Source organism: Cataglyphis hispanica, chromosome 5 (assembly GCF_021464435.1).
Source record: "Cataglyphis hispanica isolate Lineage 1 chromosome 5, ULB_Chis1_1.0, whole genome shotgun sequence".
In the NCBI taxonomy this organism is placed as follows: Eukaryota; Metazoa; Arthropoda; class Insecta; order Hymenoptera; family Formicidae; genus Cataglyphis; species Cataglyphis hispanica.
Window position 1 is genome coordinate 3,873,181 of NC_065958.1, and position 26,652 is coordinate 3,899,832.

The window sequence follows — 26,652 nt, forward strand, 5'->3', positions numbered from 1 at the left end:
CTAAGCGAGAGCACGCGTTCGATATGGCCCGATCGTTATCAAAGAATCATTCTTGTCCTGCCATCACGATTATGTCATTAATGAGGATCGTGCGATTGCGTAACGAGAGATATCGCGAGCATCGATAGAGATTCTCTTGCAGAGGAATTGCGTAACACATGACTAATCACGACGGGAGTCATCGATCGACGAGTAACCGTATTATATCTACATTGAAATGGAGCGACACACATATATCTTTCATAATCCGCGGATGTATGTATCCCGTGTAACTATCATAAATAACTGTCCCGCGGCTGCCAAGTCAGGGACCAGCCGCACCAGAGATCCTTAATTATCCGGCGAATTCGGATGCGCGCGGCGATTATTCACTGTCCAACTGTACTAAATACCGACACAACGTTCTCACCTCACGTCGGGCGAAACTGTGTAGGTCTCGTTTCACGAGAATGGTCTCGCGTTTTAACCGTTGCTCGATATAAGTCCGCCCATCCTTTTACAAGAGCCCAATTTTCCTACCCTCAATATACTTAATGACACAAACATAGCGGATGTAGCTATTAACAGAGAAATAGAATCTGTTTTCGACTCGCGAATATTAATATATGTAGAAGAAAATCGGCGAATTTTCGAGAAAGAAAGAGAGAGTATAAAAGAATATAAAATTACTATTATGTCCAATGTAAAATCTCTTTAATTTTTTTTCACTGGTTATGCTTTAAAACATCATTTGATGTGCCTTGAATTTTGTCTGCTCGACAGCTCATTCAAGAATACGGAAGCAAAGCAAGTGCGAAATAAAGTGCGAATGAAAGGCAGACCATCAACTGACAACTACATTTCTCTGCTTGTTATTTCGTCACTTTTATTTCCGAAACTAACGTCGAAGAAAATAATCGTAATAAGATTCAGTTTTGAATGAGCTAAATATCATTGAAAATGTACTTTCCAAAATTATTAACCGGTCAATCATTTAATATGTACGTTATTTCACTAAATAAATTTTTAGAAATTCCTCTTAACTAAATTTTTAAAACTAATTTCTAATCTTTGACTGCCGATAATATTGGAGAAAGTTTAAAAATATTGTTCTAACACTTGATTTTTTTTTTTTTTTTATTACAGATACTGTCCTGGCTTTGCAAAAAAGGCGAAGACATCCTGTCCAAGCACGCACAACACACAACGACGAACATAGCGTCAGCGCGGCTTCACGAACGCGAATTCGAGAAATTTTATTTCACGTCGATGGTAAGTAACGCGTAACGTTGTTGATTGTCCCATAGCGGTTAATGGAATTAAAAGGAGAGCCCCAAGAATTGAGTCGCTCTCCTAAGAGACGATTTCACTTTTTTTCGCGACCCATTGAGAGTCGCCTGTCACGCTTCGATGCGAAAGAAATTCCGTCGAGGACTCAAAAGGCGATTGCAATAAGCGCGAGATAATAAAAGATTCCTTTGTGACAGGCAAACTGTTGCAAAGCCCCCTGCGCATGCACTCGTCCATCTTTTTTATTTATCTGCCAACTGAGTGAACGACTAACGCGGAAGAAGTCGTGACGAAATCAAAAGAGAAGGAGGCAGAAAAATGATTATTTCTCTTGCATTTACGTAGTCTTAATATGGTCAGATCGAAAGCGCGTCCTTAAAATGTACGGAATAGAGGACGGTAAAAGACAGAATGTCCACCGAGACAATTTTAGCTATATATTCACATTTCTGTGGAATGTCCGTGCAAATTAAAAGTAAGTGCAGCATCAAGGGAAGGGTTTTATTCCGCCGCGTTTGGACTTATATCTCGCTGGTTAATTCGTGGAAGTGAAATATGCTTGAAGATGGTGATCTTTATGAGATGTGCCCGGTCATTCGTTTACATTAATTATCACTGTTCCTCGAAGGCGGTGCCACGTGATTTATGTGATACCGTGCAACGTCAGCGCGTAAGGTTGATATGATACCTGCTTAAAAAATATAACCGACGTGATTTTGTTCGGCGATTTATTATACGCCAATTTGTATGCAAATTGTGAGATATACATGCATAGTTTGTTTCTTAGAAAAAAAAAGTAAATACATGATAAATATTTCATTGAAAATGCATGTAAAAGTTATCACAGAGTTACTTCCAACATTTTTCATATTTCGTTCAAGTGTAGTTACATTAAATCTTCTCATTGCTTTCAATTAAAATGATAAAATATTATAATAAAGTAAGTTATAATAAAATAATAATTTATTATTAATTCGTTTATTCGTTGTTATTTTCTTTGAGATAAAAAGATATTTTTTGACATTTTTAAAATTAATACTGAGAGAAATTAAACCACATACGTTTTTTTTTTTTTTTCATATCTATTGTAAATAATCATCGCAATGCTCTGATAACTATGATAACCATGCAACAGATCACTGTATTATCTACCTACCTATCTACCTGCTTAGTCTGTGGTTAGATACCTAGCTATCTAACTACAGCCTGATCTTTCTACGGTCGATAACAGATTTTTTATACGTAACATTCAAATCTATATCATTTCTTCACATCATATTTTCATACTGAAATAATTTTTTTAATCCCGCAGAAAATTATTTGAGATTAGCAATGATTGTCATTTAATCATTTTATGCATTTGATTGCCTGATCGGTAAGTTAATCGACTAAAAGCGTGGCGCTGCCTGCTGAGGTTTTCTTCGAGTGTTTCACAAACCGACATAGTCGTTGACGACTCTTACCATGCGTGGCGCGTGAATTAGAATTGTTGGAGAAGAACCTTAGGTGCGCCGTAAATAGCGGCAATTATTTTCCTCCTGACACCCGCCACCTAGTTAATTAGAATCTGTCCGGCACCGTGTAATGGCCCGATCCGATCGCGGCCATTAATTTACGGACACAGGGGCCGTCTTCTCGAATAAGTTCCGCTTTTAGAATCGTATATACCTACTATCAGCTAAAGAATAATGGAGAATTGACTAACACTCTTGCAGCGAGTGAAACTTGAATCTCCATTATTATAAGTGAATACCGATGTCTTTTCTTATCAATTGATAGCGCGACAAAGATTGATGCCTGCGAGCACTTGCTTCCGTTTGATAACGAATATCGATGGAACTTGTTCTGCTCTTGACCCGCAAACTTTGTGATTTTCTCGTGATTTCTCGAAACTTTCTCAAAGTTACTTCCTGATTTTTCCTGAACAATTCTCAATTTTCCATTAACCGGAATCATTAAATTCTAATTAATTTGTCGCAAATTCTTTTTTCTTATATATTAATTATTTGCGCGAAAAGTACTTACTTTAATTTCTTTAATTTCTTCATAACTGCGGTTTTATTTCCATAGAAATAACAAAGTGAAAGTATGTGTTTAATTTGTCGACAATAATTATTAGTTACACAGTATATCCGTATTCACACAGTTATATTGCAAGTAAACTCGAATAATATTCAAAGGATCGTGAAAAAAAAACTGTAATAAAATAAAAACTGTGTGACCAGACCAGTTATACATTTTCGTTTGGTTAATTACACGCGATTATGTGAAATTTGGCGTAGCAATTAAAGGGGAACGAAGACGTATTAAACGTTACGTTACGGAGCGTTACGCGACGAGTCACAATTTGGCGCGATAATAACATGTTGGTCCTCGACCGATATCACATCGTGGAAAATTTATTGCGAACAAAATCCGCCTTCCGCGAGTATATTTTTCCTCCTTGCGAAAGACTAAACTTTCTCTCGGCGGCTATGTCTGCACAGACAGTTTCAGGGCACAATAAAGGTTCGATGATCCAACGTCGACAGTTGTTACTTAATTAATCAGTTTCACGGCGATGCGAAACGAACGATCATGCGAAATATAAAAGGCCGGCTCGGCCTGTCCAACGATCGATTGTGCAGGACATTAATTAATCACGTTGCACCCACTTCAATTATCCGTTTCATATAGGATGCTCGAGCGCGCGTTGGGTCATTATACAAAAACGTACTTATCCCTCGTATCTTCGCCCTCCCATTTTCCTCTTGCTTTTTTTATTTTCTTTTTAGCTCTTTCGCGGCCTAATGACCCCCATTGCATACACGCTGTCATAATTGTCACCGATTATTGCCGCGATGGTCGAAAAGCATATTATTTGGGTCATCTTGACGGAACTGGAACGAAATTATTGGCGATTTATTATTGGAACGATCCGCGTTTCTCGATCCTGTATGATGAGCAAACGGTATATGGAGCATCGAGTAATTACACGACGAACTTGTTCAACGAAGAGTGATCAATTGAAGCCGCCGTTAATAGTGATGAAAATTATGCTCGTCCAACTATTTCAAAGAGACGCGATATCGTTGCAGTGTAGATAGACTTAAGATAGTAATCGGAACTAATTTATCTTACATTACGCATTATGGATTTAAGGTCGGACTAGTTCGCAGTTATTTCAAATCTGTCTCGATTTTTTTCTAGCGAATATCGCGTGCAAATATTCATGACAATAGATAATACGCGCATTGTAGTCTTTGATAAGACGAGTAAAAGTCTTTGTAAACTTTGAGTGAGATAAGTGTCGAGAAATAGCTCGTCGAACAGCGATCAAAGTACAAACGTTGTTAAAGCTGTGACGAAATACAATGGGACAGAGTAATGTCGAAGAATTAGTCAAGGTATTGTCAAGGTAAGCTCGTAACAACGTATACGGTCGTTCTCGTAACCCAATTACATGGCACACCAAACGGAAAAGAAGAAGTCGTGTCAAGAATAAAAGTGAAGCATTATGTTGCCATCTATAACTGCGACGATCGCAACTCGTTAAATCAGTCGATTTTGAAGCTCAAAAAGAAGTTCTATCGTATATTTAGAAACCGCTATCTTTACTTCATGAATCAAAGTACGATAACGGGCGATTGTTGTTGAACATGTTTAACGTACTCCGCGGAATTTGATGAAGTTTGATTGACTGATTAGATTTTGAAGATGGCAAAAATTCTGCGATTGAAATAATTCAATATAAAGAAAAATAACATCTCTAATTCATAATACACTTTGCCAATAAATTTGATTGATTACTTTAACTTACAGATTGAAAAAAAATAATTGAGCTAAAAAATAATCTTGAATCTAAATCAAAGAAATAATTAAAAACTAAAAAGCATTATTATATATTTAGATAATAACAAGGTTATCTTCTTCCTCTTCCTCCGATCAATAGTATAAATGTATATATAACAAACATAAATGCTAAATTAGATTGGAAGTTATATAATAGAATTTTGAGACACTAATAAAAAAACGGATATTTAAAAAATATTTCATTTTTATTATTATAATTAATATAATTATTAATAATTTATTTTTATAAATAAAATGCAATTTTCAATCTAATGTCACAGATTGATTCTCTAATTTATGAATTTACCAAAATACTACATTTGATAAATATTTTTTTTTCTAAAATCGATCAACAATGCTATAATACTTCGACAATGATGTTGGTGCGAATCTTTCTTAAATATATATCTCGAGATATAATAATTGCGTTAATATCTGTACATGAGAGCTATTCGCCGAACGGTTACAATATTACATCCGGTCAAAGTGCTCTTTGATATCATCGGGGATCGTGTCACGAATCACGATCGGCAAATCAGTTTTAAAATCTGATTGCAAAAGCGCAAATCGGCACAAGGCGGTTATGGTTGTTAGTTTGCTGTATTCTTCTAACCGGGATGCAACTTTCTATCATAATCGGTAGTCACGCGATGATCAAGGCGACGATGCTGTCCGATATCTGATGTATCGCATAGTCGAAACATCCTTTTCACAATACTTAAATATTTTCAAAAACAAGAAGAATCACAATTACTATTTAATTCTTATTCCCCAATCGAAATTAAATCAAAACTACATAGTATCAGATAGTTAAGTATTTTGATAAGTTTAAAAGTTATATCTCAAATTAATGCTTTGGAAACAGGAATTACCAAACAAGTTTAATTGTAAAAAGAATTAATATCGAAATATTAATTCTTTATTGAGTAATTGTGTGGCAGAATTTATTATAGTTTTCACACAAAATATGATAATTTAAAATTTTTAAGAATTCCTAATATTTTAAATCATTTTTAATAATTTTATTATATAATAATTTTGATAATTTTATTTTATAACCTCTGTATTTATAAAATAAAAATATAAAGGAACATCTTTCTAGCTCGATTCAATTACTTACGATCGTCCGGTATCAATGAATTTAATCGAGTGTGTTTATTGGGCACTAAGTAGCATTTATAGAGGCACATGGGTGCTTTTTCTATAGTCTTCAACTTTATTACATAGTCCCCAAATTTTTATTGTGTCCTTTATGATTTTGCTTATCGCGCGGAACTGCCCATCAGTGTGAAAGTGCGTAATCGCCTAATAATCGCATTCGTCCCTACGCGTAACACCCACTTAATGCATGATAGATTTATCGCGAATAAAAGGAAGATGGTCCACCTCGTTTGAATGCAACATCTGTTGCTCGATAGTCCCCGTCCTTTATTCGATTTGCTACGTTGCAGAAATGATTGCAAGCTGATTGGCAACATTTTCAGCTTTCACCATAAAAATTGCGTGATGTAAAAATGTAAATTTGCTCATAAAATTGCAACTGATTTTTAAATAAAACGATAAACTATCGCAAATATATTTTTTGCCGCGAAAAGAATGACGAAATAGTTCGCATACATAAGGATTACATAATTTTTTTTCACTGCAAATTACGGACAATATATGTATCAGTAATCGATGCAACAACCATCCGCGTAAGCGATATTTTTGCGCAGTTTTTTTACATGACTTATTTAGAATTTTCATGTTTAACCAAATTTGTTCTGCGCTAGTTGCGTCGCAATATCATGCGAAAATAGCATTTTCTCCAACGGTTCTCAAAATCTTACGCAATTATAATATAGTTCGCACGGCCTTACTGGAAGATCATTAAATTATTCGCGTGTCCGTAAAAATGGCGACTCAATGTCACTTACGTTACTTTTTCTCATGACGCATAATACAATACGCACAAGTTACGTTATGTAATATATGCGATTCATGTTTAGAAGAAGAAACCATAAAATGCCGCGCCTTCTTAGTGTTAACATAATGGGTCGCGATAAACTTAATAAACAAAATTCGAGAGGCCTTGCAACGAATTATACGCGAAATTACACTTTACACATAAATTACGCTATCGTTGTTTCCGGATCTATGAGAAATCATACTTATTTCTAAAAGCATTAGTTATTTATCTTTACCGTAACAGGAATCTATCGTGATTTCGATTCATTACAGCTTCACAATATATTATGAAACTTCTACCGAGTAAAATTTGCGCTCATGTTTAACAAATGGTCTTACCATACATGATTATGCGAATAATTATAATGAAGGTCCACAATTATGTACGTGCTGAAATTTAATAACGCATTAACTGGAGACAATGGCAAATCGACCGATAATGTGTCAATAAAATTTTACGGTCGTACAATTGACTTCTCGCGAGAGTTATTCGCGTTTATCATATATTAGCAACATAGTAGACGCTTTTCCATTAATTATTGATTTATAAAAAGCAAATTATCTTTTAAAAAAATAGATATTGTTTATCCAAAATATCTAAAAAGAAAAGAGAGATGAACTTTTTTAATTCACACACCGGAACAGTTTTTATTAAGTAGATTAAATAAGATTAATCTTTTTATTTGTCAATCAAATTTATTAAACTTCTACTAAACAACAAACCAAAGAAGATATACATGTACATTACGTTTCTTGAAATGGCTAATAAAATATATGATAATATTTTTAACAAAAATTACATAATATTTTAACCAAACAAGTTTGTTTTGGAGAGCTAAACATTAGAAAGTAACTGCGAGAATAACCGGTGTTCTAAAATGCTGGCGTCAAGTGTCTGTGGGCCCATTTAGCCCAAGGCGATGGCAGTCCGGAAGAGCCCGTGTTTGAAATATCATTCCGCATATACAAGACGCGTTTCTCACGCACGTCACACACGCAGCTCAGTGCCAAACAGTAGAGAAAGGGAGATGAAACACGAGATGACATCCGGCGAAGGTCGTCATAAGTATAATACATTTCGAAACGTCTCACCTCTCGAGATGGGTTTCGCTCCACTTGGAATCATCGATTAACCCACATATCTCTCAAAGTACACTGCGTCTTATTACCTTTTTTTATTTTATTGCACCTACGCGCACAATCAGCTATGCGTATTGCATTCTCTCTATCTCTATTGCGCTTTAAAGTGAATGGAGGAATGAACATGAACCCGCACGCGGTTATCGCACAAGCATATGCGAACATTCCATGTATTTATAATATATATATATATAATATGTATTAATCTAACAATATAATTCGACATAGTTTCAGGAGATTCACCTTTTTGTACGTAGATTTGTTGGCATGAATCAGCAATCGACTGTGATGATGGCTATATATAGCTTATACTAATTTCTTACGCTTATTTTTAAAGTTGAAGCATACGCGGGACAAATGAGTGATATCGCGGAATTTCGTCATGCACCGTTATGAAATGGTAAATAAAGAATGTACGTTTAAATTTAATAATATATAAGTTAAAAACGTGTCATTAGATAATTGTTATGAAATCACAAAAATGTATTATTTTGAAGTAACTGTAACTGTGGAATTGCGGAAATCAGAAATTCATCATTCCATACATGTATTTTTAAATGATTTACTTTTGTTAATTTGTAATTTTTCAGTCTTGAAATATTTATTAAGCACAACCGAAAGAATGATTCGTTTTTAGACTTTGACAAGTTGTTTCGTTCACCGCGGAATCAATAAATTACAGATTTTATCGTATAACTCGATATTTTTTTTACGATATAACCCGAGGTTCTACTCTATTAACTAGTTTGGGACTCTCGAACTGGTCGGTCTCGGCCACGTTAAATACGTGTTCTTCATGAAAAACAAAGTGGGTGACTACATACGTGCATATATGCTCGAACGAATACTACCTGTATCGCGTAGAAATGAGTGGAAAATATAACTGTACTCGAGTTCCTCTTTACGCGACGTTATTATTCATGAATTGTCATAAGCCGGATTCTCGAACCGATCCCTTGTCCGATATACATAGTTCTTACATTATGTCTTACGAGCTTACATAATTTTTTCCATATCTTATGTTCTTTCTGTCATTTATTTTTTTCTACATTATTACTTGATTATTAGCAAGCAGTATAAAGAAATTAACGGTAAAAAAAAACACATTAAGAAACACATTATGAAAAAGTATATTAATGTTAAAGAGGCGAGATTTTTTTTGTCTATTATTATTTTTTGATTTTATGCATTTTATTATAATAAAAAATAAATACTGTTTTAAAGTTCCATTTAATCTTTAAACATCACTTTTAAATTGGAAAACTTGATTTTATTTACATATAGATGGTTGATTCGTTTCGCATTGAAACCCTTCTTACGCAGGCCTTTCTTAATGCTAAGATAATCAAGATCAACTGTCAATCACTATAATCAGTGCATAGAAAGCAATGATTATCGATATGATCGATGTTAGTAATCGAGGTGATCTGAGAATGTGATGTAGACTACATTTGCATTCGTAGTTGCATACACGCAATATCATAATGAGAACGCTGAGCGTTTATGGATTCGCTCAAGGGCGTCGAGGTCGATGTAGCCGATGACACGAGTTTATTAGCTCGAAGAAATAATGCGGCATCTGCGTAACATATGTTTACGCATGCACACAATGCTGCATAGTTGCGATGAAAGCGGCTCGTATAATCCGGCCTGTGTGCCACCGAGAGAATTGTACTCGAACGCCTCATTAGCTCGAACGAGGAATGCGGGATTGCGTTGTTTTAGCAAAAAGGAACTATTAACACACCGTGCGACACTCTGTAATGTTTTTCTACGCTGAGTGTTGATCGTCCCTCTAAAATAAAAATGAACATAACGAGCGTAAACATATACGAAAAGATAAACAATTAGTTTCTTGTATAATTATCCACGCTTTTTTTGGAACATCTTTTATATAAAAATGATCCTAAAAGTACGTATATATGAAGCTTATCCTATTTCGCTATGTTTCGTATTCTACGTAGATTGTGAAGCATATTAATTCTAGATTTTTCTCATTTTATTTTATTTATAAATTCTTTTTACACATATTGATTTTTTAGATTTGATATATCAAATTCTAAATTTTTGTTGGGGATTTTAAAATATTTTTTTACTGTTATAAGAAATATGTGGATTCCATGAAAAATCGACGAAAGCTTACATATATCGATGGTCATGCTAAACGCACGTTCACAAAACGTTCCGTTAATACGCGAAAACCAATATGTCGCAGGTATATGCCACCGTACACAGTTATATGTATCGGAGTACGTGAAATGGTTTTGATGATAATTCTCGATTAATGCGGATACGTTTCTTTTTTACTGCCGCATCAGGTATCACACGATAATCCATAAGCTCTGACATTGAAATACCAAGAAGACTTTCGTTTCCGTTGCATCGTATCGCGCCCATCAACGTGATCGATTCAAGGACGAAACAGCAGTTTGGATCTCCTGTTTTTTTCGTCAGATAGTGTGAGAGAAAATTAACGAACTGAGTTTCATATACTAGGATCAGATATCCGCGAAGAAAAATGCGCTCAACAACAGATTAATTCAGATGATCTTAGCATCCATTCATCCATTGCACGCGAAAATGCAAAGCAATTAATTATCATAATTTTAAACAATTCTGCGTACAAATTTCTGTATTTATCGGGTGGCCAAATCAGAATTTACGGCGCAACGCAAAGTTTAAATTAATTAATCATGTTAGACTTATTACATTTTGCGGATGAGTTGTTGCACGACTATATGAAAGCATAATAATTTCTCTGAACATATGATCGTCCATCAACTCGCAAACGAATACGCTTATTATCTTCTGATCAGATTTTTTATATAATTATGAGATTTTTTGTAACCGCTATTTAATTTTTACATCATTAATATATAGAAGGAAGAATAATATATTTAATATCATTGTAATCCGTATATACGTATAATATAATTCTTAGTTACAATTATTTAAACTTATTGTATTTTTAATCGAAATTTATTAAAGTTATCAAGATGATAGACATAATATACACATATATATTTAAACTAATTTAAGAAAGTTAATTTTAGTAAGTTAATAAATTTTTAATGATTTTATTAAAACGAAATTCGTGGCGAAATATTTAGTTACTCTCATCAAAGCTTCCAATTATTTTCATATTTTATATTTTAACGAAGCAGATAATGAGCACGTTAATTAAGAACGATTATTATTACCGTGGAATTTACGATAATTCAGTATAAGGCGAATTTTTCTCACGAGCTTGTTATCCAAACGGACTGGTCGATATGTTTGCGCGTGCTATAATTAATGATGACATATATGATCTTAGGGTAGAATATCGTGGGATCACGTGTCAAAGCGAATGGGCGGTCTACGCCGAACAATTAATAAAATCCCCTCAGCACGTGCGTAAACGGATCTGCGCACGCGGCACGTGCGAGCATTCGCTGCGGCTCTCTATTTGAAGAGTGCATATATGTACAAGTTCTTATGTGGATATATGCCTTTTATCACAGGCATATATGAAAATATTGAAAATGCGCATTTTTTGTATGATATCAAGTTAGTGGTACCTGATAAATCGTTCATGACTTGATAATCTCTAATTGTAAATGCTTTTCAAAAATTAAAATGGAAGTGATCTTCACGCGTCATATTCCAAAATTTTGAAAATTTTTTTCTAAAAAAATGCGTCTTTGATGATTAAAAACTTGAAAATGATTGGCTCAACTTTTAATTCGATTTCTTTTTATTAGAGGAAGATATTGATTGAATTTGCAATAACTTGCAACTTTATCATTGTTATTACATTTATTTATTATTCGAGAATGTATAGTGAGTTATGTGTGAGTTTTTGTAGAGATACTTAACGTCAGGAACAAAATAACTAATATAGGGACAAAAATTGCGCGAACGTAACTATATACGATCATAAAACACCTTTCGCATCGAGTATGTCTCTTGGAATATGATACAGATATAAATATCCTGAAAATTGATTGTCTTGTGATTTTCTTTTCCATTGCGAGTAAATTTTATTATTATTATTATTATTATATTTGATATCATGCGAGGAAGATATCATTGCGAATAAATTTTTCTAAAGAAAATGGACTAAAAGAGATATTTATTGAACTCGATAAATTGTATGACATCTTCTCCCTTCGATGTTGTTGTTAACCAAGAAAAAAATTAAACAAAAAGAAAATAATGACTGCCAATATGTACCATAAAGTGAAACTTTACACCGAATGCAAACACCCACGAATGGAAAATTATATCTCCCAAGGCCTTTATCCGATGTTTTCACAAAAGCGTACTACCTTTATTAACGAACCATGCAAGACACTTTCTTCGAGATAATATTGGGATCTCTTGATTATGTGAAAAAGACACATCGTAACTATAAAAACACTGGGCTATATAATTTGAATTTTATATAATTTTAAAACATACTTATCTAATTAAAACAACAGATAGAAAATAGATATAATTGAATTCATTTCTCAAGTATATTAATGTGATTTATATAAGAAGGGAGCAGGGGGGACAAAGACATTGTATTGATATTTTTTTTTGCATTAGCATAGAATTTAATTAATATAATTAATATTCTTTAAAGTTTGACCAATTTGTTTCTAAGATCAGTAAAATGTTATAAGACAATGAAAATATTTTAAAATGATATTTTAATTTTTTTTTTTAAATTTCTATCTATAGCAAATATTAATCAGAAAAAAAGAGTATCTAGAATTTTTCGAAAAACTCAATAAAAATCGAAGTCTAAAGAAGAAGAAGAAGTCTGTTTTTTTATGCGATTTCTAATGCATTTCCTAAGAACGCAGTCTAAACGAGCGATACTTTCGCATGAACTCCTCCGTATTATTCGTACCTCCGGGGATGCCCCTTTTGGACCCTTTTCCCGTTCTAGTATCAATTTTCGATAATTCCCAATAATTCTCTGCCGTGCGTGTATAGTATCGCGGTCGTAACCGGTCCGTGATCCGAGCTGGTTTCCGAAAGGAAAAGGCATTCCAGGCCGCAAGAGTGCTGGCAATCGGTCCCCGATTGGATCCTGACGTCGGCAGCGACGAAGCGTCAATGTACACACACACATACACACAAACATATAATGCACGCGTGCACATACCATGAAAGAGACATGAAACCAACGCAGCGTGGCGTGGCGTGGCGTGGCGTGGCGTGGCGTGGCGTGGCGAGAGATCCGAACACCGGTGAGAGTTTAGACGTGAGGTACGCGGCTCGAATGGAATGGAATGGAATGAAAGTGTGTTAGCGTGTATGTTGGTGGTTGTCGCGTATTTGCGTGTATACGTACGTTCGTTCGCGTAACGATGATGGTATTTGTATGTGTGCATGTACACGCGCTCGCGCACTATGCACACGGCGTGCTGTATCGCGCCGTGCCGGCTCTATGGGATTAGGTGCCGGCGCAGTAGGCCAACGGCGCTCGACGCCTGTGCGTCTCTTTTTCCGCTCGCGCGTGTCTGAGCTACGCTAAACCAGGGGTGCGCCACCCCCTGCCACCTCCTGTTTATTATTTATTGGTGATTGATCAAGATAAAAATTGAAAAAAAAAAAATAGAAAATTTCTCAACGGTGCGGAAAAAATTGCGATAAGGCGTGCAGATGGACTTTTAAATCTCGAAGACATTTTCGTCTCTCGATTCAATCGAGATTGGATGAACCTTGAATACAAGAACACGATAAAAAAAGCAATGTTGTAATTAATATGTAAAATGTTTTATTCGGCGGAGACTCTTGTGTGAGTGCGACAATCAAATGGATGACAGTGTTAATGTGTGCAAATCTTATTTGTAAAAATTGTATCGCGTAAGATTTGCATTTCTTCCTTTCCTTTGGAATTTCATCGATCTTTTTATCTTTCATTTTACTCGATTTGCTTCACAACTAGAGTTTTATTTGTAAGCCATATTTTAATAGAGTAATAGTGATTTTGCACTACCTACGGCGGAATGTCAACGTTATGATAGATGACGTCGCGAGGGATCTAACGAGCACTAATTACGGTAATACAATTACGCGTGACTGTCTCCCTTGATATCGCGCTTGCATACTTTACTCTTGAAGATCGATCGAGCGTGCTGATACTCACCGCCAAATTGCTTTACGCGCAGGAGCTTTCTCCCTGAATTTAGAATTCCGGCTGTAATTATATTGGACTGTCAAATATTGTTTTCCTTCATTAAATCTGATTATCTTCGACAAGATATGTTAAGCGAAATATTTGCCACGTAAAATGTGCAAAAGCCACGTATTGAGGCATAACACGCATTTGTAACACAAATTTTTGATTTTTTATTCTAGAGAAAGCTGTTCTAAAAAAAAAAAATCGTCAAGGTCTTTATTTTAATGTGAAAAATTTCAATGCTGTTGCATACTTATCTGCTAATTGTAAAGAGATATTATCTTTAATTTACGTTTGAAAGTACCTAGCAAGTACTTCTTTTTTGCGTATATAATTCGACGAATTCCAATTGGAATTTACATCGAATGTAAAAACGATTGTCATTTCTGACGGACGTATCCGCGAACGGGCGAGATTCCGAATGTCATTATATTCCAAGACTCAAGAATGTTGCAAAATTTTCGTTTTAAAAGAAACTAATTGTAAATAATTGTAATCTGATTCTTTCTAATTATACTATTTTTTTATTAACAATCTTTTGCACTCTTTGATCGAGATATTAACGGTAAAAGTGAAACAGATATGGAGAGAGAGAGAAAAGCATATATCGTATTATATATCCTGAAAAAAATAAAAGAGATGGTCGCTAATTACTTTTGGGAAAGCAACAAATTGCAATTTATATACGACCTTATTCTGAAGATTTGAATTTTTAATTCCGTACATTATTTATGCAAAGAGACAGCCTGTTACATTATAACAGAAATGATATTAAAAGGTATGCTTTTCTCCCGATTAATTATAAAGAAGATCGTTCAAACTTACGGCCGAGAAACGAGACGTCTCAGCGAGACGTTAATTAATAGGCTGAGCATATGGCAATGTCCACCGCTGACGTTTGAAGCTTTAAACTGAGACCAAGGAAAAACACGGTATAAGAAATTTCCCAAAAGCCCGTCATAAATAATATTTATCACGGACGTAGCAAAGAGATTTCAATTTCGTTCCTCGAATCTGTGATCTTTGCAAATTTTCCGCGAAACTCCATGCAAATATACAATATTTCGGCAGATTACGAGATCGCCATCCACCTATCCGGGGTAAAGGAGGTGTAATATGAGAGATCCCGAAGAGTCGGCAATTTTTTTAAAAGAAGGAAGTTGATGCGTCCAGTTTCGCGATAAAATGTCGCGACGATGACGCGCGACGCCTAGTTATTTCGGATGTATATCAGCGAGGAAGATAGTGGGGACGACGGCGGCGGTTGCCGTCTGATCTCCGTACGTCAGTGCGTCGACGTCGATGGAGCATGCGAGACGTCGTCGCGATCCGAGAAACGACGAGTCGACGACGGTAACGACGATTCGGAGCGTCGCGGGAGCGACGACTGTGCGACGACGCTGGAGGTCGATAAGCACATCACGCCGCCGGCCGTCCTCAAAAAGAACGGTGTATCCGAGTCTCCCGAGAAACCGCGGGAATTCCGCAAAAATCAATCCTGGAAGGGTTCCTCGAGGAGGCTTTATGACGTTCACGCGTTTAAGAGAAGGAGCGCGAGTTTTATCCTGACTCGAGATATTGACAGGACGACGTGGAAAGCGTTGGACGAGATTGTCAATTGCGAGAGTACAGTGGAGGAGGATGGACACAAGACAGTGGTAAATCCGCAGTATCGCGATACGTTGACGCGATCGATTCAGGTGTCCTCCAAGATAGAGGCTCGAGAACGTGCTTTGAGGAGAACCGCTTCCGCGCCAGAAACCGACGAGCAGATCCCCACGAGCGATTCCTCGAGAATCGAAGAGCGATCGCGCGAGAATCAAAATGATTCAGCGAGAAGCATCAGTAATATTGAAGAACAGATTCGTTTCGAGAACCCGTCCTTAGAACGGAGCACATCTTCATCGAGTCGCGACGTCATTGATGGGATTCAGACGGCCAAGTATCATTTCAGAACAGAATCGCGGTCGAGCAGATCGCAGGAATTCGTGACGAAGACGGAGCAATTGATCGTTAGGCGTGTCGTCACGCCGCAGATTGATCTCGCGCGGCGCAGACGAGCCTCGTCCTTTGTAATCGAGCGGAAGAGGCATTGGCCCGGCGCGAGAACGTCCTCGAGGTCCATCGAGGACCTGTCGCAGTGCACGATAACGAGCGACGCGGGTGCGGATGGAATGCGGAACTGCGGTAGCTCCGTGGCGGGCGTTTGCGAGGATGAAGGCTGCGTCCTGCTCGGAGTGCGATCCCTCGAGGACGCCCCTCAAACCGGCCTGGTACCCCGACAAGATGTCAGGTGCACTCGGAGGGATCGCGAACGGGCAAGAATCTTGAGACGCAGAAGAATCAACGGCAGATCAGCCTCGGTACCCAGATTAAAAGTGAGTGGAATTTTTAAGACATCCGAGTCAGGCTGTTAAGAATTTCATTAATGAGCTTTTTCACAAAGGCTATAATTTTCGCACTTTTTGCAAATTGATAAACAAATATGTAAATAATATACATATATAAGTATATGTAAATAATATTTCCTTATTATTACTATTTTCTTTATCGTAGATGAATCGAAACATTGTTTTTAATACAAGTTTAATTGAATTTAAAATATTTTCTTACATATATTTTTAATTATTTTGATATTAAATAATTGAATAAGGTTTCTCAAAGATTTTAAAATTTGAAACTCTTACAAAGTAGTAAAAAATTCTCTACAATTAACGTCATCGTTATCAATAATTTGATACGTCATTTTTTCGCGATCTGTGTAACAGTTGTTAATTATTAGCGAGTTATGATCAATGTGTATGAGTACTTGGAACTCGTCTTACCGGACGGTTCGTGATTATTAATAATCCGCTGCGAATAGCTCGCAGATAATTGGCTTGCCGGTTTTGGATGAAAAAGAAATAACGACATATTTTACAAGATAAACGTTCGCGACGGTGCGATTTGTCTCACGATGAAATATTGTCGTCGAAGTGCTGGGCTTCCGCCATCGAACGTGTTCCATTGGGAACACGAGAGAATGCTTTTTACCGCGTGTTTGAATAACCCAAGTTGCATCTCTTGCTTCTCAGATGATTTAAGAAAATGCAACACTGTCTTGTTGTGCTTGTGCGTTTTGAATCTATTTCTCTGGCTGGTTGGAATGGATGGGCAAGTCGAGACGCATTATTTCCAGCGAATCGTTTCTGAGATACATAGAGATGCGTTATTCAGAAAGTGCATTTTCCACGTGCGAATAAACGGCGATATATCGCGCAACTTGGTAGCGAAAAGATGCGCATCGCTCGTTCTCTCTCGCGCGAATCGCTCGCGAATCACGATCTGCGTTCCCCTTTAAGATTACACTCACACGGCCGAGATGGTATTTAGATGGGGATCGATCTCGTCTGTTGCGCAAAGCTCCTTCGGGTATTTGCGTTGGCGAGCACCTCGATCTGAGTGAGCGAGGGAGAACTTACCTGGCGCGACTGACTTGACGTGAGCGAGCGTTCGTCTTGCGCTTGACATGAACGTGCTCTGCTAGCAACCGGCTCAGGATGTGCACTTGAATTTCTGCATGGGAAGGGATGAGTATGGGTTGCGCGTGTTGCGAAATGTTCGCGATTGCGCATCCATTAACCTCTTACATATTTTAATTCTCTCGCGTGTCGTCCCGCTCGATCGTAGATGCTTCTGTTCCGTTAGTTTAATGCGTAATTATCAGACCTCGATATTAGCAGGCATTAATTTAATTTTAATGGGGAGCAAACTTGTTTCAACGAATCTACTTGTTTTATGGCGATTTATCAATTATAAAAAAAATATAATTCTTTTTTAATCAACACAAATCATGGTTAAATATAAATTATTCCGTAAGATGTGTTTATTGCAATGATCAATTATAGTTATCGTGTTAGACGACCCGGTAAATAAGTCGTAATTATTTTTTTTTTTTTTTTTTTTTGAAGGTCTTCATACAGAAATTAAGCGAACAATATCGATTTGAGAATACATTTGTTTGCACCAATATATTTCGCATTCTAAGTGGCAAAACGTTATTTCAGCTTTCGCGGGTGATTTTTGACATTCCTTGGTATCAAAAAATGCATGTCGGAGATAACGAATCGTCTCTCACGCACACCGGGTCTTATGTCGAGGCGAGTGTCATGCTTTTTAGAATTTATCTGGTGTGGCTGACATGTCTTCCGCATACGCGATCATATGCACGTTTTCGATTTTGACTTGACATAATAATTCTGCTTTGCGGGATACATGTACTTGAATCTACGCGTGGGTGAATCGCGGGCTCGTAAATACGCCGGATGGCCGATCAGCGGTTTAAAACGACTGGCCTTAAGTCTGTTATCTACATTGGCATGCGTCTCTTATCGCCGACGAGTACGTTAATGTTGCTAATAAGGTCTGCATTGCGAAACGTCACTCGCGTATAGTCGGTAAGCGCGAGGCATTAAAAGCGTATCCCGATAGTGCCCGCATTTGTAAAATAATGTTATGGAAAGATATGTGTGCGTTCTCCTGTCACCGTGTATACTTTATTGAAATTTTCACGCATCAGATATACGACGCAGTAAAGTTACGATGCCAACAACTATTTTCTTGTTTGTCGTTCTTTTATCTGAAATGAAAATAATTCTTTGGAATTATGTTTGCTTTTGCTACCAAGAATATCGTAATTATTTTCTAAATATTATGATGATTGCTATCTTAATCGATATTTTACTGACTCGTTTACGTCGAATTATTATACATCTCTAATATTTCAGAATTTTATCTTGATTATCATAGATAATAATTTTCGTATATATTTACATAACTGTATATAACATGATATAGCGATAGATCTCGGTTTTATTCGTCAATCGTATATAAAATAAATACATTGAGTTATAAAATTAATTGAAACAAAATTATAATGTAGTATATTAATAATGTAGTAACATTACATTATAGTGCATCGATAGTATATGCTTGTTTTATTTCTTTCTTATTACACATTATATCATATAATCCGCATACGATTAACAGAAACAAGTTCTTCAGTTTTATAAAATTATGCATGACGTCACGAGATGGTGAGCTGTTTTTCAGAGACCATATTGTCCCGATCTAAAAATATAATGTTCATATTTCGCAGAATCGTGTAGGATTATATAACATTCGAACTTTCTTGGTTTTCGCACGTCATGATGTTTGTTTGCCATTTTACGCGCTGCACGTGAAAAAAGACACGTTCGCTTATCAAAGTTACGAAATAAAAATTTATTTATTTAGTTACGCGTTGACACTCGTATTATTTGCCGCGCGTGCCATCCGCGGAATGAAGCATTGAAGCACGTATTCTTTTCCAGTTGTTGTTATCCTATTTAAAACTACACAATTAATATACTGTGCTATTGTATATACTATTTAAAGCTATGTGTGTTGCTGAAATAATTGCGCACGATCAATGAAATGATTTTGACTTGCCATTAGAATTCGCAATAATTGCGTGCAAATAACTAGATTCATTTATAAATAACAAATGATAAATAAGATATAGTTTAACATTTCTGTGAAACTAAGAATTTGACTAGATTTATTTAAGAATAAATACCACATATAACACATTTGTATATTATATGGTAATTTAATTTTCGTAGCTTTTGGTTCTCGATCGTTAGTCGATTGCTTACTTTCGCTTGATTGAATTAAATTTTTTCTAAAATTAAAATTTTCTTAGATCCGATAAAGTAAACGATAGTTCTTATAGACTCATATTATCGTATAAAATTTGTTAAATATTTTCAAAACGCGACGAGACGGGGGAATAAAAATTAAACGAACAAAAATAGGAGTTTAGCCAAACAGAATAACCGCTGTATATGCAAAGGCCCCAGGTTACTAAACCAATGAAATGATCATCAACGTGTGTAAGCTTATCGCCGTTTATTCTGGTACACGATGCCAACATCGAGGATCCTGCGGAACTTTATGCAAATTCGGCCGACGAAATCGCGGGCCACGCATCCGTGGAATGTTAATGGACGAATGAAGTGGTTTTTTTGTGGCCGAAGGAAAATAATGTGTTGCTCCTAGGACCGGTCTAACATTCCGATTCAGTTTGAAACCACTTTCAGTTTTTCATTTGACGCCGATTTCGAAATGATTAGGAGAGAAATGTTTTTACGCGTCCACAATCATGGCAGCGTGTAATCGCTTTTACATCGTTATTATTTTGTATAAAATTTCTGTTTATGCGACATATTTGACATCATATTTAATTTTATAATAAGATATACTTGAATGTTTTTAATTACAATTTTTTTAATTGCATTATATTTGTGTGTTTATAATAGATTCTTATACATTTAGAATACATCATGTTATATCACAATGGATTTGTATCGATATGACGTAATTGTTGATGGCGTTTATATAGTATACGCTAGAAAGGTTTCTTTGTTGCACTTTTATGATCTCCGACCTTAATATGTTTTGTTATCTTGCTCTGTCCTCTTAACCCTCAGTACACTCGAGGAAAATTAGAAACTCGAAATTACATGCCTGATATATTGTATATATGTACATATACATTTAAAATTTTATAGATTGCTTTGTACACATAACTCCCATTTTTTAATTTCTCTTGCAATTAATGGTTATCTAGATATATGTTTTAAAATATTACGTCACGTTATAAGATTTTTTAAATACATACAAATACAGTGCAAGATGTGACTATGTTGGATTTTATATCTTCTTTTATATAAAATCCGAGTTTTAGAAAGATATGAAAATCTCGTTTCGAAGTATCAGTCATGCATGTACACCCATGGCAATTATCAGCAACGGGAGTAATCTCGCATCCGTTTCTACATGGATGCATGACGCAAAATAGTGATAAAGCAAATGCGCCCGGTTTAATGTCCTGGAGAAAAGTACGACAGTACATTAATGGAAAACATGCAATCTCAACATAATACTGTATGAAAGTTCGAAATGACGTAATGATGGTCGTAATGAAAATGATGGATATGTGCGCGGCGTGTGTGTCGATCTCTATTCACAATAGACGAAATTATTAGTTTTTTGTACATTGTTTTTGCTTGAATTTTTTTTTCCACGAAAAAAAGCGTCTTGCGAGAATGAACGAAGACAATGGATTACGTGAATTAGGTCGGAAGAATGATTGATCAGGAGAAAGCTTACACAGGTATAGTACGGTTTCTTTCTTGTTCTCTAAGGATTAAGAGTTGCGTGTATGTGTATGTGTCTCATTTCCTTGATATGACTTTATAAATTGCTAATATTGGACTAACAATAAGAAGTTTATCGACACGTTTCGTAGATCGAGTGTTTCGATGTTTCTAAAGAAAACCGACTTTCCCTTATCGAGGCTATAAGTTGAGAATAAATTATGTTTTTCATTATTTAGCACTTGGACTTTCGATTTTGCAAAAAATTCGTTTATCAGATACGCGCTTCTTTACCAAGAAATATGTGAGACATGATTCCGTTGTATCCTTCGCGAATAATCTATTATGGTCATTCGAGAATATTATCCGATATCAAAATAACATCACTAAAAGTCGCACGATGCAGATATTTTGTTGAATCATATGTGTAGATAAAAATCGAAAAAAACACACATATCGCCTTACTTTAATCTAAGTTGTTCATACTTGTTTCTTCATATATGAAGAGAAATCTAATATATTTATAAGCAATATTTATTAAAAAAGAATAAATAATAAAAATTCTCAAGAAATGATATTTCATACGTTATTAATATTCTTTATCAGCGATGCACTTTATAATAATTTTTTTTACATATCATATACTTATTTATAGCTACAGTTTTATTTATATCTACAATTTTATATAATTTATTCATGTAAGCGACTTTCACTCTGCTTTATGGTGCACGCACTGCAATTTTCGTATTTTTATTTTTTATTATGGGGGACCATTATGAAGTTGCAAGAACGACCGATAGCGAGAAATAGAAGCTGACGGTACAGGAGAGGTTCGAGTAATCGAATCGCGTTCGCTTTAGCTCACGTATCCGTTTCTCTACGGTTATACGATAGGTCTTAACTTCCGCGAATCTTTCCACATATAGTTCCGGTACGTGTCTATCGAATGAAGTAATGCGAGTTCGACGAAGCAAAACAAAGCTTGATATGCTGGACCAGCGCATCCGATAATAGGTTTTGTTTCAGACAAATTTACTAGGAAAGAAAATCAGTCTGCTCCGGATTTCGGATTTTGTGGAATTTGCGTTAGATAAAATACGAATATATCCTTTGAATTCTCGGTTAATTGATAGCCAGAGGCGCGACATGTGTTACGGATAAAAGTGAACGTCAAATTTTATTTCAAATTTTATTTTAAATGTTATTTTGTTCGTTCGCTTGCTTCGATCGCAAATTATTCAAATATTTTGTGCTGATATGCCTAAAATGACATTTCCAAAGTAGCCATGCAATATTACTGAACTACGTCAAGATCAAAATACAAAATTATTTCGTGTAATAATCAGTTATGCATTGAATTTATAAATAAGAAGTTTTTTTTGTAAATAAAAAATTCTGTCGATAAAATATTTTGTTCAAATCTTTTAAAATATTATTAGCTTTGTGTTACATTTAAACGCGACTATTATAATTTATTTATTATTAATTTATTATTTTTGATAAAATCGAAAATAATTTCCTTCATTATTGGGAAAATTCTGATCGAGTGTAGTGGTTGTAATTTTGTGGAAATAATAAACGCGGAATCCACAACTTTTTTGTAAAATTCCATAATTCGCATTTAATATTCCACGCGCTTGCCGGCAGCACGTCTTTAAATATACGCCTGCGTAATATATATAATTACGATCTAATAACGGGCGAAAACGCCGATCGGTTGCGTCGTGTGATGCTTGTCCGGTATTATCGATACGTTGCACAATTACTTTCTGCGGCCGAACGTAATTTCGAATTATGCAACGACTCACATGTGACTCGTCTGATTTATGCGAGTTGTCTCGCTGCCAGCAAATATGTGAAACTGCATTACATCTCGGCTGCATCTTACCCGTGTAAGGAACTGCATTAATTGCGTCGTGGGCGTATAGCTTAGTTTTTATTATATTAATCAACCTTTTGCGTCAAATTGTTTACTACCTACCGTCGCGCGAACGAGTATTCAATCTTAGCAAACTTTTTTCGAGATCGTACTCTTTCAGGAAAACACACGCGAGAGCTGGCAAATGAGTGTATGCTTTTGCGTAATCAGGGGAACTGCATATTCTTTTTTAAAGTCAAGCATATTTACACGCGCAATTCGTGCTGTTCTACGTCGCATGGAAATTTGCAATATATCGTTGTGAGTCGTACGATAGTGACATATTTCGTTTGCTAAGACATTTAGGATTACATTTGAAACAATTTAAAAAATTTGTGTTTTAATTAAAAAACTGTTGTGGAAATATTTTATGATTTTCTCTTCTTTATGTTAATATTGGCGATTACATTGAGATATTTATTTTTGTTTATTGTAAGGTTTTTGGAATAAAAAGAGCATCTTTTTTCTGACAAGTCTTTTCTGTTATAAATAATTGAAATTTATTCTTCCAAGATTGCTCACGTAATTTGTAAAATTTATATTTCAATTTCAAGAAAAAGTTGGTCATTATAGAAAGAACTTTGAATTCAAGATACGAGACATATCTATGATATAATAACAATGCTGATATGCGTTCTAACTCATGCAGATGCAGATAAATGCGTTGAGTAAATTGGGGTAATAAGTGATCATTTTTCACTGCTCCTGTGGAGATTCCTTTCGACTTACCACCGTACTATATTTGAGGGCTTGCGTACTGAGAACAGCTATTCGAGACTGAGGTTGCAGAATTTTCCTCCCTTGTGTCGTCCGCTTTGCACGCGTGCCAAAAATTCCTGTCAGAGGTACGTCGAGTAATTTCGAGGGTAAAAGCGGATTCGGCAACGGATGTAGGGGAGGCGGCGCAAAGTCATCGCTTTACGTCCATATATTTTTAGCATTGCGGCTGGTCAACATTCTCCTCTGCGCTGCGTCCTCCCTATGGTTGCCCCGACCATTATTCTCCTTCGCTTTCCTCGCGGTTCACGTCCTCCCTTTAGCGCACCAACGGGTGCAGCTGTCGTGCGCGGAATTGCACCCGTTCGCGCACATTTTAATTGCGCACGTCACCGTGCTATTTCAAGGTAAACTCTCGTTCTCGCGATCCTGCCGCCGCGATAGCGCCGTATGATTAAATAGGCGAGCTCGAAACAGCGTCAACGTAACGCAACGTAAACCAGACCCGCGGATACATCGTGGATCCTTGTATCAGACATAAAAAACGTATTTTTTTTACTGTCACTGTGCAGTTTCGTAACTCATTGCTCTAATGAAATCTTTGACTTTTTCTAATGAAATCTAAAATCAGTTTATAACTTTTTGCTTATAACAACTTATTAAATATTTATCAAAACTTTGATTGTTCATAAGAATAATAAGACTACAATAATCTTGTTTTTTTATTATAAAGTCATATGATATATTATCGCGTTGTGAATAAAATTGCAAAAAGATTGTAAAGAAAAATAATGATTCTATTTACGGTGTAATTTATCATTTACTTCGACACTTTCAATATACTTCGCGTAATAAGTGGTCATTCGTTGCATAAATATATACAAAAAAGAGAACAAGCCGCTCGAGTCTTATTAAAATTCATGTTCAATTTGTCCAACTGGTGCAGTTGCATAATATATCGATATCGCTAAGTATACATATAAGCCGGTTATCCTTCGAAACAATCTCCTCGCCGTGTCAATTCGGCCTTTCGCTTTCGTTTTCGCGGATGAAACAGTCCAAGAAAATTCCCGTCGATTTTGCGTTTAATTAATGAGACAGACTCGCAGTGCTTCTGTTACACATCCGTCCACTTGTCACGATAAATATAGCGTATGCGTGAATGCATGCTGCGATGCATGCTCGCTGAAATGACGAGTTCTCGAGAAAGACGTTTATGAGTAATACTACTGCACCTAATTATTCGCAGATGCTTAGTTACGAGAGAGTAAGAGTACTTTGTTGCTCGAAAGAAACATTTCTTTGTTCTCGCGATGATTCTTTAATGCAAAGACAGCCTTGGGAGAGGGGAGGGGGAGGGAGTAATTTGGACGCGCAACGTATATATATATTTGATATATTCGGAAACTTTTAAAATATACAAAATGGTGTACCAACATATTATACATACAATAGAATAACAAAAATGTTAAGATTTTATAACAAACTATTATTTTGTCTATATAACGTATAATAAATGAAAGAGAATGTTTACTTGTGATATGTGGCATTTATATTTATGAGATTCAGACAATCTGGTTTATTAACTTAATTGTAAAAAGTGCGCACAGAAATGTCTACGAAATGTCAAGGCGAAAGAAAAGCGTTGACGAAAAAAAGCATCCTACATGTTCCTGTTCTCGATCGCGTGCCGCCTATGTAGGCGATGCTATTATATGTCGTTTATTGGCAGCACGTCGATGATAATTAATGCGCGTCCGAATCGAGCCGTGTTATGTCAAACAGGATGTCTGACGCCGATATTATAATAATGTAGGACAATGGTTGGAGAGATATCGTTGAAAAAGAGTGAAAGAGAGAAGCGTAAAGGCGGTGGACCATTTTATTCAAGAGTAAATAACTTTGTCACGCATAAATACGATGACTAAAAAAGTGTAGATCAAGATCGAGATATAATAGTTCTATTCGATCATTTCCTGTATGACGTGCAAGGAAGTAATAAAACTAGAAGAGCAGATATTTAAATGCATTTTTATACTTGAATTAAATTTCAATAACGTAATTATTTTAATTTCTTTTTATTTATTTTAATATTTTCAAAGGGTGTTTAATAACACCCTTTATAAATATATATACATCATTTATATACAAATATATATACATTTGAATATAAAATATGTATATTTGTGAATTGCTTATATGTATACTTCTTATAAGATAATAATTTCATGATATTGGTAGAAATATGATCCAAATTATTATATAAAATAATAAGTATATGCGCATAAACACATATTTCACTATAAACGCGGAATTGATTTATAGAAAATTGTAAGAGGAAAAGTTTGTGTGTGTGTAAATTCTGTTAGGATAAAAGCGCTTAAAATGAAGCGGCGTAATTCATCAACGGTCACTTACATTTGTATTTTTCTGGCTACGACGATTTTAACCGTTTCTCCCGACTCATACCGGTATTTTGCATAATAAAAATATAT

The 26,652-nt window shown here is 35.7% G+C and overlaps 1 protein-coding gene across 3 annotated transcripts in view; it reads left to right on the forward strand.

The window, feature by feature from the left end:
* LOC126849658 (puratrophin-1-like) overlaps positions 1-26,652 on the forward strand; it is a 261,721-nt gene that overhangs the window by 216,010 nt on the left and 19,059 nt on the right. For all 3 annotated transcript variants that reach the window (XM_050591699.1, XM_050591698.1, XM_050591697.1), the window contains exon 12: positions 1,126-1,251. In XM_050591699.1, the coding sequence (XP_050447656.1) occupies positions 1,126-1,251 (126 nt within the window). The remainder of the gene's footprint in view (positions 1-1,125; positions 1,252-26,652) is intronic.